We start from the raw sequence: 15,462 nt of genomic DNA on the forward strand, positions 1-15,462 counted from the left end.
TGCATAAAGACGTCAGAGTTTAAACGTCCTTTCCGCGGAGGCCGGGGGAGATGGTTTGTCACGGGAGCACACACAGCCAAGACTTTTCACGGTGTTTGAATTTTGTGTGAAAAAAATTCTTTCCTTCAACGGTACATTTAACTCACTGACAATGATATTTATTTGTCATGTTGCTCACTCAAGGCAGCATAGCCAAAACGGAGCTGAAAGGAGGCATTTCTGCTGAACCCAAAAAACATGCTGCATGGTGAGAACCTAAACACCTCCAGGCAGCGTTGAGCTTTTTAGAACTCTCCTCCCTGTAAACTTCACATCCAAAAACCCCCAAACCTTCAACAAAGTCCGCAGGATAAAGATGGTAGGCTTTCCTTTTGCCTCCTTCATCATCATCTTTACGACACCAATGACAACAAAACACCAAAAGCGCCACACCGCCCAAGACCTACACAATGTATCATGAACTCTTGGAACTCCTTGCCTATGGAGCTCCGCTTCATGATTTTCGAATATGTTGCAGCCTGTGGTACAGGGCACTTGTCCACCTGTGCTGCTGTCTGCAGAGAATGGCAGGACTTGATCGAGAGACGAAATTTCCGCCGACTGAAGCTCCGATCAACATGTGTCAACGACTTAAGAACCATGGTCACCGACCGAACCCGACCACTTGTGCAACATATTTGGCTTCATGTCGCAATCCCCCGATACACTTGTTTAATCTGCCATCGTCGAGAATCGCAATCATCCTGGATACGCAACAACCGCATGATCAAGGTCGCAGTATTGAAGCTTTTTGCTATACTGAGTACCTGGGACTCCACCGACGGTGTCACTCTAGAGCTCAGCACTAATTCACCTAGTGACCCGCAGCACTGGTTCAAGAACTACTGCTTCGGAGATGGGAGCCAAGGGGTAAGGAACTGGGGAAGTTCGGATCATGGCTGGTCTAATGGAACTCGAATAAGTTCTCCTAACTCTCGAACATTAGGACGCTTATTCGAAACCATCGACCTGACCTCTCGGCTACGGCTTCTCAGAGTGGACGTCGTCACAAGGCTCGTGATACGTCGACATCTCCGCCGACGGCTCACGGCTTCCAGTTTGCGGATGTTGCTGGACAAGCTTCCCCGACTAGAGTGCCTACTCTTCGAACCATGGCGTCAGTGGGATCCATTAATACAACGGCTACGTGACCGAGGTAAGGGTATCTGCTGGTCACAGGATGCCTTCATGGCTGACAAGAGCACAGACTACAACATGATGCTTGAAGGCGGTCTACCGAGTACACTCAAGAGGCTATCGATATTCGAGGATTTCGACGAGATCCATATGAGACCGATACGAACAAGCATATGGCCTCAGCCACGTCCCGGACTAGCTAGAATCGGATCCCCCGAGCTTGCTAGAACAATAGCAGAGCAGAGTCTACAGCTCACACACCTCTCTGTGTCGTTCTTGATCGAAGCATTCCACTTCTTCCGACCGGAACAACGACTCTGGACGTGGCACAATCTGGAATTCCTCTCATTGACGTCGGAGCTTCTACGACCAAGGAGAGGCTACATCATGCTATGGAGCTTTTGTATCTCGCCGCTCTTGTTGCATCGAGGATGCCCAAGCTGCAAGAGATGATTCTCTGGAACGGCGGAAAGGGACACGCATGCGCGTTCAGATACAGCCGGCAAAAGGCAGCAATTACAGTACAAAGTACCTGGGGGGTTGGGCTTCACCATACTGTCGAAGCTATTTGGCAACAGGTTCTCATGTTGCACACGGGATGCCGGCTTCACGTGGATGTTCGAACCATAAGTGGCACTGCAATACTGTGTCATGGCGATGCTATCCATGAGTTGGGGTTGCCTTCTGGAGTGATTGATGCTGGTTCATTATCACAGATGCGTCAAGAGGCAAGGATGGTGTAGAGGCGTCCTTCTGGCTCAGTTATCCCATCAAGGGCCTGGCTTCAACTATGATGATGTAAAGGTATGGGTGAGCATGCTGGGAAGAACACCCTGGTTGATCCAGGTCAGACCCTTAGGTCTATCTTAATCTAATTTCTAATCTTGCTTGGCAGGCCATATTTCACACTCGTTTGCTATTTAACGTGCTTCCGCTATTTATCTCACAATTTTGAGTTTACAGCTACATTTCGCCGGTATCTTGACACCTGTTACTCTCCGCCGTAGCTCATACTACTTCCCAAGCTTGCTCACTACAGCTCGGTAGATTCCACATAGCACCTAACCCTAATATTACAATCATCTTATAAACCGAGTCCTCCTAAACACAAGCAAAGTCCGACACTATAAACCTGAGCAATGTCCCTATTGAATCGTGACTAGCCCTTCCCCTTTCTTATTCGGAATAAACTCATCAATACAAACTCCGACGATCTTGTACGGATCGAGGACATGTTTCCTCGACAAGAGCAAATTCCCAGACCCCTCAGTATGCACGTACCCATAATCCCTCATCATGTCGGTAACGTCGTGAGTAAACTCCTCCCTCACGAGAGCCCTGCCACTCGGCAAAGGCACTCCATAATCAATAGGCTCGTTCTCCTTCTTCTTTCTGCAGCTGGCAGCATACAACTTGTGGGCTTGTATATCACCCGAGAAAGCTATGAGGTCGAAGGCCTTGTCGACGTCCCCGACCTGCACCAACCCCAGCCCATCTTGCAGGACTATCCTACCGTCGTCGTCCGATGTCACGGCCGTTTCACCAAGTGAGCTTCCCTCCACCGCAGTTATAGCCTCGAAGATGAGGGCGAATGGGGCAACTATGGTGCATCCGCAGTTGACACTGACGTGGCATGTGATGCTCGCCGTGCTTCCGTTTGCAAGGCGCGAACCGCATTTCGTGATCGAGACCATCCTGTAGATCATCGACAGATTATGCGCCCGGAAACCGATGATGTTTGGATTCTCCCAGAACGTGCCGCTGACCGACCGGTCTTCCCACCCCACGGGTTTCGCCATGGGATCCGTAGTCTCCCACATCGGCTGCAGCTTTCTGAGCAATCTCCTCCGATACTCGACAAGATTATCTCGCCCCGGGTCCATGATGGCCCCCAGGATGGTGGCGCATTGCACCAGAATCCTTCCTGTCTCGTCCTTGACCACATCTCTGGGCCGGTCGTAAGTGGGTATGCGCTCACTGCTAAAGACGCCAGTCTTGAGCTTCTTGCCACAGTTGCAGCCTTTGAAGATGAACTGAAAATCCCCATTTCCCTGGCTCAGTCGGATCTTCATGAACTTCCGTGGGGTTCCGATGAGACCTGTCATAGCCGGTGCTTTAGCCCGCCCTTCCTTCTTGAGCCTACCCAGGTTGAGTACCCCAGCGAAGCAGTCGGTCGTCATGATCTGGTTGTCGCTTTCCACTACTGGAATCCAATTCCATCCGCCTTCTCTTGCCTTGCTAGTTACCCCAAGCCTAGTCCATGCCAGCCCGGTCTCAGTAGACAGTCTCTTGAAGAAATTGAACGAGATGACTTTGATGTCGCTTCCTGACAGTTGCGTATTCACCTCATCTTTGGTAAACAGCCCGCTGAAGATACCCAATAGACCCCTGAAGATGTCGGCCGTGTGTCCACACTTTCTTGGCTTGAGGGAGATGGCAGAGAAGATGTTGCTTATCCCCTTGTAGTTCTCTCGCCACCAGTAGGAACCACCGTTGATGATGTCGGTCCTTGCGCTGTTGATCCCCGTGACTTGGGTCTGCAGGCTGACGAGGGATAGAATATCCTCACCAATGACCCTCAGTATGGCGCTGACCGCTGCCGTCTGGAGAAACCGACCGTTCTCTATCCAATCGTGCAACTTGGCCGCCTTGTCGGTGCAATCGATAGCCAGGTCCATCCAGGTATGGAGCTGACCGATGTAGAAGATACTCGTGGGGTTGATCCCCCACATGGTTATGTTCTTGCCGAGAATCATCTCCTGGAACGTCCAGACCCGAGAGAAGTAAGCATTGTCAAAGAGCGATATGACACGGTTGATGCATGTTGAGTAGCAGTTTAGTACGCCCATGTCGATTGCGGCAGATCTCACTGTTGACTGGCCTATGTCGAAGTTCCATTCCGCGTTGGCCCACTGATCCAGGCGATTGATAAGATTGTCGGTCAGCCCGACGGCCTCAGAGGCGAGTGCCGCACCGCGCATGTGATACAAGACGTGGTCAATGAACTTGAGGTCGTCGACAATCTCCTGCGGGATCCACTCTTCTTCCATGTCGAGAAGGAGGTGGCATCTCTCGGCGCTCCTGTAGTACTCAAACATCTTTGGGATTTCCTTCGCCTTCTCATCCTCGTCTGTCTGATTTATGCAAACACAGTCGGCCCAGACATACTTGATGTCAGCCGCCATCATCAGTCGCTTGATGTCTTCCAGCTTGTCGGGATTTATCTTGACATTCCAGGTGACGCCGCCAAGTCGGCAGTTGTATGGCTCCACCTCTGGGCCCCAGGTGTAAGAGAGGATGTCGAAGCTTGTCACATGGTGAGCAGCAGGGTCGACGACGAAGAAGTTGCCGTTGTCGTGGCAAAGAAGCCTTAATGGGAGTCCGGATGACATGGTGAAGATTAACACGGGCAGTGGTGCTAGCACCTAATGGACGAGATTCTGTGCGATTGATGGGGTTTATTACTCTGCTGACAGGTTCACAATATTTCGACAGTGACCTGACTCGATCTGCAAGGAGGGTTGCAACCTAATATGTAACGCCAGGGCTCCTGCACATGGCGTCCGGCTGTTAATTACAGAATCGCATTTTGGTCATGGATTCTGTTGAGTTTACTTCAGCCGCAGTTGACATGGGCCAGGAGTGCGCGCGAAAGTGATGCATCTGATTGGTTCAACCCTTGCTTCTTCACTTGGCAGCATAGGAGCTGAATTTTAGCTGCATTTATTTGTTTCATGTTAACGAGGGTTAGTGATGTGATAAGCCGGGGTCTGTACGTCAGGTGCCTGCATTATCACCACACATCGAATGCACAAGGTCCCTTGTTGCATGAGCTGAAGCAACCCTTCCCTAAAGATCAACCGGGCAGTGACATTCATTTGCCGGCTCGCTACGTCTTCTTCCCATGGTCTCATCTACTGAGCACCCTCTCCGAATAAGTTGCTCATGCTAGAATGTTTGAACGAAGGATTGTGGCGATCTTTCTCGCATCATGTACAAAGGTCTGTGAGGCTTCACCAGTGTAAGCAGGACCCAAAGCCCTTATAAGGTCTTGACCAACTATAAAAGCCAAGACATCTCCTTGGTCAAGAGACATCTCTCTAACTCATCATCAAACCAATAGATCAACAAGACAAACAAGGCCATCGCTCAGCTAAGCTCCTTCAACTTCGATCTTCCTGTTACCCTAAATATCACAACCATGAAAGTCCTCGCCATCACCACCGCTTCCCCCTCGTCTCTCTTGGGCTTGCCGCTCCGGAGTCACAAGTGGCAAAGTTTCTAGCCCGATGAACAAGGCAAAAAAGGGCAAAGATCTTAGCTCATGACGGAGGCAATTATAAAACGCATAGGCACGAGTTGTTATAGATGCCAGTTTTTGATTTTGGGTGTTTTTGCAGCTGCTCAACTGCATGGCATCCAATTTCGATGCCACCCGCCAACCAATCAGAGCCACGCCCGGTTAGCTCAATCGGTAGAGCGTGAGACTCTTAGAATGCCTCGGTAACAAAGTTACTCTGGTACGAGTACGCGATCTCAAGGTTGCGGGTTCGACCCCCGCATCGGGCTGTTCCTATTAAACGATTGCTAGCATGGCTTCTTTTTTTGCCTGTCTCATCCGCTGGCATGTGCCTGTCTTGTGGACTTGGACAATTCGCAAGGTTGTCTGCGATGCTTTTTTGTATTGGTTGACTATTGGTGGGACCTGGCGTCCAGTCCACGCGATGTGGACGAACGACAAATTCAAGAAGTTCGACAGTTACGACCTTATCATGACAATCATGTAAGGGGGAAAGCCTCAATTCATGATAAATTCCAATTGGAATAAAAAGCGGCAATGTCTTCACTAGATGGCTGAACTGCTATGGGCTACTTCCATGCTCACCACCTTGGAGTCGCCTCTCCCTCCCACAACCCAACCACACTCACCCACTCACTCACTCGGAGGAGAAGTGTTTTACTTTTATATAAACATCATGTCACCTGATCTCCCGACTTGAAACCTCTCCCCTTAGAAAATCATCTGAAACTCGCCAAGTGTGTTAGGCGCCACCACTAGCCTCGTCTCACAATTCCGTTATACCCGTACCAGCCATCTTCCACCAATCGCCCCGGATCCATTTGCCGTACTAACCGCCCGCATCTTCGTCTGAACTCGAAAAGCCCCTTAAGCGCGTTTGGAATCGTTTCTATTGGTTCTCAAATTGCACGAACAAACAATCTCAAAACTGCCGGTTTTCCGACGGCGTCAACTAAACGTGACCGCTTCACTATGGCATCCACTGCAAAAAGGCTTCAGTTACTAAGGAGAGCTGCGCTTAAAGGGATGAAACTCGGAGTTCCGCAGCATGATCGTATTCCTCCTGGTGACGCGGATATCTCTGTCAAGCTACTGTTTCACTCGTTGGTGGCCTCCGAGCTGAAGACCGAACAAAGAATCCTCAAGGGATACCTTGATGATGTATAATAATGGCCTTCTTTCGCTGCCAAGAGATGTACTCACCAAGGTTGCAGGCCAATCCATTCCTTTCCCAGTTCTGTGAACACCCTTTCCTTCTGTCATTTTCTTTTACCCCCTTTAATTTTTATATCCGTCGCCATGAAGTCTACTCTCTTCTTCTCAAGCTTCTGGGCCTTCACCCTCGTTTCCGCCCTCCCTAGTGTCTCTTCCGGGGCCCATTCTTCAGTTCAGCAGGTCAAGAACTCCAACTTCAAGAGAGATGGCACCCGCGCTCTCATCAAAGCCTACAGAAAGTATGGCATCACGCTCCCTGAGAACCTCGCTGCCGCTGCAAGGGGGATCCACGGCCGCAGTGATACCGGCAGTGCTGTAACTGTGCCCGTTCAAAACGACGCCGAGTGGTTGACTCCGGTGCAGATCGGGTCTCCTCCCAAGACTTTTCAGATGGATTTTGACACTGGTTCTTCGGATCTTTGGGTTTATGGTCCTCAGGCTGCGGCTGCTGGAGGGGGTCAGACTCAATATGTCGCTGCTGAGAGCAACACATCTAAGCAGTTGGACGGTGCCTCATTCCAAATCCAATACGGAGATGGAAGCGCTGCTGCCGGACACGTCGTGACGGATACTGTCTCTATCGGTGGTCTTGCTGTGCAAAACCAAGCTGTCGAAGTTGCGGATGAGGTAACCCAATCCTTCCTTCAGCAGCAGGATCTCGACGGACTCGTTGGTCTGGGCTTCAGTTCCATCAACACTGTTCAGCCGGAGAAGCAAAAAACTTTCTTTGCTGGCACCAACGCTCAGCATGGAAATACACTCTTCACCGCCGATCTGCAGCAGGATGCGCCTGGCAAGTACAACTTTGGCTTTATCGACAAGTCGGCTTTCACAGGTGACATCGCCTTTACCGACGTCGACTCCTCTTCCGGTCTATGGACGTTTACCTCTACAGGCTTCTCTGTCGGAAAAGATGCCCTCTCTCAGACACCCCTGACCGGCATCGCCGATACTGGAACTTCGCTTCTTCTGCTCCCCGGAGAGGTTAACCAGGCTTACTACTCCCAAGTCAAAGGAGCCCAGTTGGACCAGGCCGCAGGTGGCTTCACATTCCCTTGCGATTCGGACCTCCCCGACTTTTCCTTTGGTGTCGGCAAAGCAGCCATCACCATTCCCGGCGCCTTCATCAACTTTGCCCCCATCCCAGGAAGTGCAGCTCAGGGTCAGGGTCTCAACAAGAGGAGGTATGGACAGAGGTTTGAAGGACTCAAGGCTCAGGCAGCTGAACAGGGATCGGGCATGTGCTTTGGTGGTCTTCAGTCGAGTGACTCTGCGGGTATCAACATCTTTGGTGATATTGCGCTGAAGGCTGCCTTTGTTGTGTTTGATGGAGGAAATTCTCGGATAGGATTTGCCAAGAAGCCATTGCCTGCTGCTTCGAAATAGATGTTGCCCTGATATAGAGATAGACTGTTGCTGGTTCAACACTTAAAATGCATCTTGCCTAAATTTACTACCTCTCACTATCCACCTTCACGCATGAACCAAAACACGCCGCCTTGACAGCCAGTTCCTGCCACCCATTGAGAGCGTTCACATCCTTCAAGCCTGGAACAAAGTGCTTCATTCGTAGGTTGGATTGAATGTCGATCAGCTTGCTTGCGGTGCGGATGATGCACCCTCCGGTTTGGCTGCGCCACTCGCATACGTCAGCATACCCAGGTAGGTAGCAGCCATTGCCACCGCATAATTAGGAGGGCCTTGAGCCCATGCAAATTCTTGTAAACATTCCATGATACTTCAGAATGTATGAATTCAGCCACCGTCTCAAGCAAACATGACTACGAAACCGCATCTCCAGATCTTCAAGATTGATGCCCCCCAGTCCAACGCCGACCTAAAAGAGTTCACTCTCTTCTCCAAATTGCCGACCGAACTACGCTTCAAGATCTGGAAGCATTCTTTAGAACACCCTCGCATACTCAAGGTGCATTTGCGGTACCCCTCCGCATTCGATTCAAAGTTGGCCTATGATGGTCAGACAAGGCCAGCTTCACACCAAAGCCAGAACTATCGTCCTGTGGTTGAAGGATATCAGACACTGAGCAAGCTACTGCGAGTCAACAAAGATTCTAGAGGAGCGGCTCTGTCCTTCTACCGGGTCCATCTCCCTTGCTGGCTGACAAAGGGGGCTTCCAGGAGTGACGATTTAGTCCCTGCCACCATCTACTTCAATCCAGAGTACGACTTTCTCCACGTTAAGCAAGAAAGCATGGACATGATAGACTTCTTCTATGATTTGAAGTTCAAATATGATCCGCAGCACATTGGCATCCGCAACTTGGCGCTCTGCCGCAGGACGCTAGGCAATAATCCATGCCGCCTCGCTCCGTTGCCAGCTTCAAACACCAACCCCGAAGCCATGAGGGCCTTTAACGGCATCATATCTCAGCTTGAAGAGGTTTTTTTTGTATCCGTTCAAAATATCGCCCGCATGGTCCTAGGCCGTGATACTGGCGCCCTCATGCTCTACGAAACTTCCTTCAACCGCTCATTTCCTATCACGGGCATGGCACTCAGCTTTGATTGCATAGGCCGGGACCCTCGACAGGCTGGGGAGGACTTTAAAAGTCTCTCTATCATGGGTAGCCCACATGAGCTGTACACCTCGTGGTTAGAGGCAATGGAGGGCATGGGCATCGATCCGCCAAAGGCCCAATACCGAATCCTGCTCACTTTTCGCCCATACGGTCGCATATACAACGAACAAGACGCCAGAAAATGGGTCCAGAAAGAAGACGAAATCTGGAACGGCACATACGAATACACCGGGCCTTTTTCCACTATAGACTGGAAAACTACCGCAGGTTCTTCGCTTCCGAAGTTCCGAGACGAAGATCTCGACAAGGCGGTGCGCCCTACGTTTGGCTTCTGGCTTTTCCCGGTGGATGCCTTTGATGATGGCTCTGAGCGTGGATCCCACTCTAATCAAATTTCTGCTTGGGATGTTTCTGAGCATTGGCCGGAGTTGGCGCTCTTGCGTCTGCCTCCGTCATGAAGGTAGGGTCTTTAACATCCAAAAACGCGAGTTTCTGTCTTCACTTATTAACGCATAAATCTTCCTAGGAAGTATTTTATCAGACAATGGAGTTTGGTGGAGGGGCGGCTGCGATGGCCTGTGGACAATGGTAGGAGGCAAGACCACGCCGTTGAGTGGATCGGTACCTAGGTAAGGCAGAGACACATGACCGCAGATAGGTTGTGTTTGGTCTACACAATGAAACTAGTACCTTGATAGCCATGGCTATAGCCCAAATATCAGGTAGACATCGACTCAGCTAGGCCATTGGCATCCCAACTGCAAGGGCTGTTGGTGGAATCTTCGCCTGTTCAAGGAACAACTCTGTGAGATGAGAGCCGCCCTGTGCGATCATAATCTATTCAACCCCTTATCAAGGGACCAGCTCTAGGTGAATAGCTTACATAGTTACATACTGTTGTGCAAGTGACTATGCGCAGGTGGGTCTTCATGATGGTTCTGCGAGTCCCATTCATTACTTCTCACCTCTTGAGGGGGTTTAAATTTGCAGTGCAACAGCCGCGATCTTCGACATAGTCGCGCGGTGAGTAGCGCGCACTTCAAATCCACCCAATTAGCCATAATGCTGATCATCCTAATTGCAGGCTTGCCGCGATGACTTTGCCCTTTGTTCCCATCCATCCCACTCATTTCTGGGCTCCTACACCCACATTACCCATCCGTTTCCTTTTCCGCTTGAGTGAAGAGACCAAGGCGATCCTCTGCCCTTCTCGGAAGCTCATCCACCCCCAAAGAGTCATGCCCATGCAAATCTTGGTCCAGCGATCGCAGCTGACCAATAAATCCTGGATTAGGGCAAACCGTGGGTCTCGCCGAAACGATAGCTGCCAACGCCGCCTTCAGTGGCAGGCCTTGTCGGGTCATTAGATAGCCGGCAATGATCGTAGGAGATCTTGATATTCCGGCCGAGCAATGGACCAATACTTTTCTGCCTTCTGCAGCGACTTCGTCAATGATGTTGGCTGCTAATTCAATCGACTCGGATATTGATGCAGATGGAGAGTCCACCATTGAGATTCGGTGGTATGTCACTCCATCGATCTTTTCTGACGGCGTTGATCCGATGCTAATGACAGAAGTGACGCTATTGCTTTGTAGAAATGACGAAGATGATGCAGCTGAACATGGCCCAAGGAAGAGAAAAGGCGGAAACACCAGCACTGCAGCAGTGGCCTTACTCTGGCCGCCTTTCTGTGACTTGGATCCTTTGCGACCTGCCATGCTGTGTGCACAGTGCTTTCAACTCATGAAGAAATTTTGAGAAGGACGGCCCGCAGCAAGTCTCTCTCATGTCGATTATGGGGATAGGAAGAGGAGGCTTGGCTATCAGCATCGTGCTAGGCAGCTGCCTTATGACTCTTACAGCTTACGACCAATCGCCGTGATCCACTCACAGACCACCCAATAAGCACAAGGTCAACTCGGACATCCATGGATTCGCGAGTCATGTCAGAGACGCACAACTTTTGTCAAGAATGGTCACTGAAGGAGGGTGGCTTGGAAGATGAAGTATGCACGCATTTCATCATTGACTGCACCTAATTACAAGATTTATTCCGCCCAATCCTCCATGGCAGCAGTGACTAATCGATGTCAAAGCGCCGAGACATCCGCTCAGGACGAGAAAATACACCACTTATAGGCCGTGGTCTCGTCAGCTCAAACCCCTGCGGCGGTGCCAGGTTCCTTGGCTCCTGACCCAACAACAACGGTTTCAATCCCTTGTCGAAATTCGCCGTGCAAATGGCTGCAGCTATCGCTGATACAATACTCAAGAACAGGCCCATAGCAGCAAAAAGTACCATCTCCTCTTTCATCAACGTCTTGGACCGAAGTCCCTTTCCGAAAAGGATCGTCAGCCTGCTGACGAGGTAGCCGACAAGGCCAAGGTGCAAAGCCTTGATGGTAAGATTAGTACACAATCAACAACAGAGCGAAGATACTTACTATCACTACAAACATGCCCTTTTTATGCTCGTTTGTTACGCAGTAAGCTGCGAGGCCCGCCTGTATGACGGCAATAGGGAGGATTGCCATTGTCAGGCCAAACTCGGGCTCTTCGTAATGAACATTGAGAAAGCCGTAGACGACGACAAAGAGAATAACAAAGAGGAGGGAGATTTTGAGACACACTAGATATGCCTTTCAAATGGTTAGCATATGCCCACCTGATCTCATCTCTTCCTCACTTACCTGGTATCTCAAGTGCCGGGCCTTCATCTTGACATCGGGACTGACATGTTCGTACAGCGTCCATGAGAATTCCACATGTAGCCAACATGCGAGGGCAACCATAAGAATACTGCAGGCCGAGAACAAGACAATGCACGCAATCAAAGCCGGCTGCGTGTACTTCCAAAACGGCTCATCTTTATCCGCAAAGGGATTGTTAAACTTGTCATGGCCTTTCAGAATCCTCTCAGTTGCTTCCTTGGCCTGGACATATTGCATTCCCGCCGTGACAGAGAGGCAGATGTTGATGACGCACTGCGCCCATATCTGGATCTTGTTCTTGATGCGGCATGTATCCAAGGCCACGGTAGCTTGGAAGAGACACCCAAAGGTCGGTATGACAAAGACCATGGGAATGACGTAAGATAAGGGAACTTGATAGACTGCAGGGTTAACCCAGTCTAGATATCTGACGAGAACAGATCTATATCACACACTTAGCGTCAGGTTGAAAGACAATAGAGAGGAACTCACATTTGCAGAAGAGTGACCAGCACAAATTGTGCAACCGCCACACCGAAAAACGCCCATTCCAGCTTCGTGTCTGCAATTCTCATTCTTGCAACGAATATTTTCCAAGGTTTATACACAACACGTTACGAAATACGAGAATTTCGAAAAAAGGTTGAAGGGGAAAGGGGGCAAAACTGGAGACCGCCGCGTCACGTGGGGTGAAGGAGGTACGTGGACATTGCGTACCTACTAACGCAGAGGCTAGTCATGGCAAAATACGAGTTTTTTTTTGCCCCGAATGTACACCTGGGGAGCATTAATTGGTCTGTTAATTAGGCGGTTTTATCAAGCGAGGCGTGGGTTTGAAGCGGGATTGGCAGCTTATGCTTTGAATTAAAGCCTTGTCGATCGTAATCACCAGAGCAACGGTTAGCGAAAAGATCTTTACTGTCAATAAATCTGTGAATTTTAATCTTCTCTAAATTGTTTCTAATTTGATGAGAACTCGGGTTGAACATGGAGCATGAGTAGAGGCAAAGGGCAGTCAAGAGTTGGGCCCGAAACCGGGGTTGGTGGTGGTTGAGAAGCTACTGTTTCACATCGCTCATCAAACGTCGTGTCTTTCTGCCCAGACAAAATGACAGCGATGAAACACTAACACTGTTTCCTCTTAGTTGAGCATGGTCAGTTTAACCGCCTAACAATGAGGAAAGATTCTCAACTCGTCACTACAATTTAGAACCAGCCTTATAATTCATCCATCATCTCTCATGGGTATCACCATCAAGCAAAGGACAGGTGCTTCAGAGTACCACAACCCTCTCTTCACCCCCCCTCATCAATCAAGAAAACATTTCTCATCCATCATTCATATCCGTGTCACTCTCCTCCCAAGACCCATCCCACAAAAACCCACATCTCGGATTCCAAAGCAACTTCTCCGCCTCCACAATCTCACCCATAAACGCAGCACGCAGCTTCTTATACGCAGAGGGCGAATGCCTCTCAGGCTCGGGCGTGTTGAGAAACGGCCTCGCGCCCATCGCTACCAACATAGCGATGAATGAGCGCTGCCTCGCCGCTTGGAGGTTATTGTCGAGACGCGACCAGGGGGGCCACTGTGGTAGGTAGTAGTTGTCGCGACTTATATCGGCCTGTTCAAAAATATCCTTGAGGAGGGTAGAGCCGCCACGTTTGAGGGCGTCGGCGTAGGATGGGCCCATTGCAGATTTCCTGTCCAGGCTTGCGCCTTTTTCGACGAGTTTTTGTATGGTTGTTGGATGACTCTCATCGATGAATTCATACAAGTCGTTGGTGGGAGATTCCTCTGTGACGTCTATCGTGAGATGCAGTGTCGTCGAGAATACACCTTTGATAAAGTCAAGGAAGAGGTCGTTGATCTCGACTAATAGGCTTATCTCAAAGTTTTCATCTCTGAGGATCAAGTCGAGCAGAACGCCCCATCTTTCCATCAGCACGCGGTACTCGTCGTCAGTAAGAGGGTCTTTGCCGTCCCCGGTCTGACGATGCCCGTACACACGACGACGATAAGGCCCTCTATAGTAGCCGGGATCAAACGGCACAATAAAGGTAGAAACAGCATCTTTGGCGCCGCCGTTCTCGATGAGGACCTTGAACGCGGCGAACATCTCGTCGCTGAGGAGACACTTGAGCCCTTTGTGCTTCTCCCACAGGAGGCTGATCAGCGGAAAAACTACGGAGCTATGGGAGCCATAGGGGCCATAGGAATCATGGTCGTCTCCTTTTGGTCTTGGTTTGTCGAGCTTTGCCCCCTTTTCGAGAAGATACTTGATCCCTTGAGCAGGAGTCACTTTCATGGCTCCCAGATCCTGGTTCGTGTCCAGTGACAGCACATACGTGAGGAGCGGGTTTACTGGATGCGGATCATGTTTAGGCAGTCCAAAAGCCGACAGGTGACATTTGACGCTGAGGTTGATGTTTCCGCCCATGTCGAGGAGTGCCTCCATCATATCTGTCTTTCCAGTTGTTGCCATTGAGCGCGCAGCAGCCAAGATGGGTATGGAATGCCATGGATGCAAATCTGCGTATGCAAACCGAGGCAGTTCAAATAGCAAAGTGTCGTAGGGAATGCCCAGATTCGCGTCTGGAGGGAGGAGTAATTGCGCCAACGGAAGAGATCCAGAAAGAATGGCCATCGAAAATGGTGACTGGGGGTCGTCGTTTTTCCCCGGTAAGCTCGCGGGATTGGCTCCCAGGTCCATCCATTGCTGACAGATTTCATGGTCTAGACCCAGCCTGACGCACTTGAGAAGTGCATCGTCAAGGCCCTCTTGGAGGTTGGGTATTTGGTCTCCTGCCCTAAGTTCCAGGAAAAGTCGAAGCAGCTTCGGGTTTCTGGGATCAAACAGTCGCCTTTTTAGAGCCCTCTCTTGTCGGTGATCAACGCCGCTAGGGTTGAGTCGCGCACCCGATTCCAAAAGGAACTTGATGGTCTCATACTGATGTCGTCGCGCGGCGAGGCAGATGGTAGACGACACAATGGGACCGACTTCGACGAGGGTAATGTCGGCACCGTGAGCGAGAGCCTTCTCGATGGCCCATCTCTCCCCATTCTGGCATCCCCATCTCATCAGCCTACTTGTGGCGGTTGGGAGCCTGAGCAGGTAGCCATCCAAGGACTTGTTGAGGGGTTTACTGGATTGGTTGAGGTGTGCGACATCGAGCAAGCTCAAGTCGAGTAATATGGGCTCGAATAGCTCATTTGGGAGAGACTCGATGTGGGAAGGCATTGTTGGCGTCGATGGTGCAAATGACAGATCGAGTAGGATCGTGAAAATGGGTATCAAGATGAAGCCAGATTTGGGTAGCTTTGTTGATGACTCATACGCCGTCTATTGGATCTCGACGTTGAAGGTCAAGGCAGCAGGCGTTTCCTGCATGTCAGCATCGAGGGACCTATCATGTGGCTCCCGTCGAGAGAGTGACCCATCGATTTACGCCCTTCAGGTCGCAACAATTTGCCTCTTCTAGTCGTCCTAGCCAAGGTGATGCTTAACTCCGAGTT

General features: G+C 50.4%; 6 protein-coding genes across 6 annotated transcripts; 3 read left to right on the top strand and 3 right to left on the bottom strand.

Annotated features, from left to right (window-relative positions):
- Positions 1–639: 639 nt before the first annotated feature.
- Positions 640–1,919, top strand: MRS44_016243 (uncharacterized protein; the record flags this gene model as incomplete). The annotated part of the gene is made up of 4 exons (XM_065617951.1): positions 640–802; positions 858–909; positions 986–1,156; positions 1,415–1,919. 4 exons carry the CDS (start codon positions 640–642, stop codon positions 1,917–1,919), a joined length of 891 nt encoding a protein of 296 aa, XP_065474023.1.
- Positions 1,920–2,321: 402 nt separating this feature from the next.
- Positions 2,322–4,568, bottom strand: MRS44_016244 (uncharacterized protein; the record flags this gene model as incomplete). The annotated part of the gene is made up of 1 exon (XM_046277792.2): positions 2,322–4,568. The coding sequence occupies one exon, from the start codon at positions 4,566–4,568 to the stop codon at positions 2,322–2,324; it is 2,247 nt and encodes a 748-aa protein (XP_046125102.2).
- A 2,207-nt stretch (positions 4,569–6,775) lies between these two features.
- MRS44_016245 (uncharacterized protein) lies at positions 6,776–8,077 on the top strand (the record flags this gene model as incomplete). The annotated part of the gene is made up of 1 exon (XM_046282789.2): positions 6,776–8,077. One exon carries the CDS (start codon positions 6,776–6,778, stop codon positions 8,075–8,077), a length of 1,302 nt encoding a protein of 433 aa, XP_046125101.2.
- A 391-nt stretch (positions 8,078–8,468) lies between these two features.
- On the top strand, positions 8,469–9,689 carry MRS44_016246 (uncharacterized protein; the record flags this gene model as incomplete). Its single annotated transcript, XM_046272386.2, has 1 exon — positions 8,469–9,689. One exon carries the CDS (start codon positions 8,469–8,471, stop codon positions 9,687–9,689), a length of 1,221 nt encoding a protein of 406 aa, XP_046125100.2.
- A 1,625-nt stretch (positions 9,690–11,314) lies between these two features.
- On the bottom strand, positions 11,315–12,520 carry MRS44_016247 (uncharacterized protein; the record flags this gene model as incomplete). Its single annotated transcript, XM_046280363.2, has 4 exons — positions 11,315–11,629; positions 11,679–11,873; positions 11,925–12,387; positions 12,438–12,520. 4 exons carry the CDS (start codon positions 12,518–12,520, stop codon positions 11,315–11,317), a joined length of 1,056 nt encoding a protein of 351 aa, XP_046125099.2.
- A 753-nt stretch (positions 12,521–13,273) lies between these two features.
- MRS44_016248 (uncharacterized protein) lies at positions 13,274–15,187 on the bottom strand (the record flags this gene model as incomplete). Its single annotated transcript, XM_046277791.2, has 1 exon — positions 13,274–15,187. One exon carries the CDS (start codon positions 15,185–15,187, stop codon positions 13,274–13,276), a length of 1,914 nt encoding a protein of 637 aa, XP_046125098.1.
- Positions 15,188–15,462: the final 275 nt, after the last annotated feature.

The sequence above is a fragment of the Fusarium solani genome (assembly GCF_023522795.1).
Source record: "Fusarium solani strain SB1 chromosome Unknown bctg00000012, whole genome shotgun sequence".
NCBI lineage: Eukaryota > Fungi > Ascomycota > Sordariomycetes > Hypocreales > Nectriaceae > Fusarium > Fusarium solani.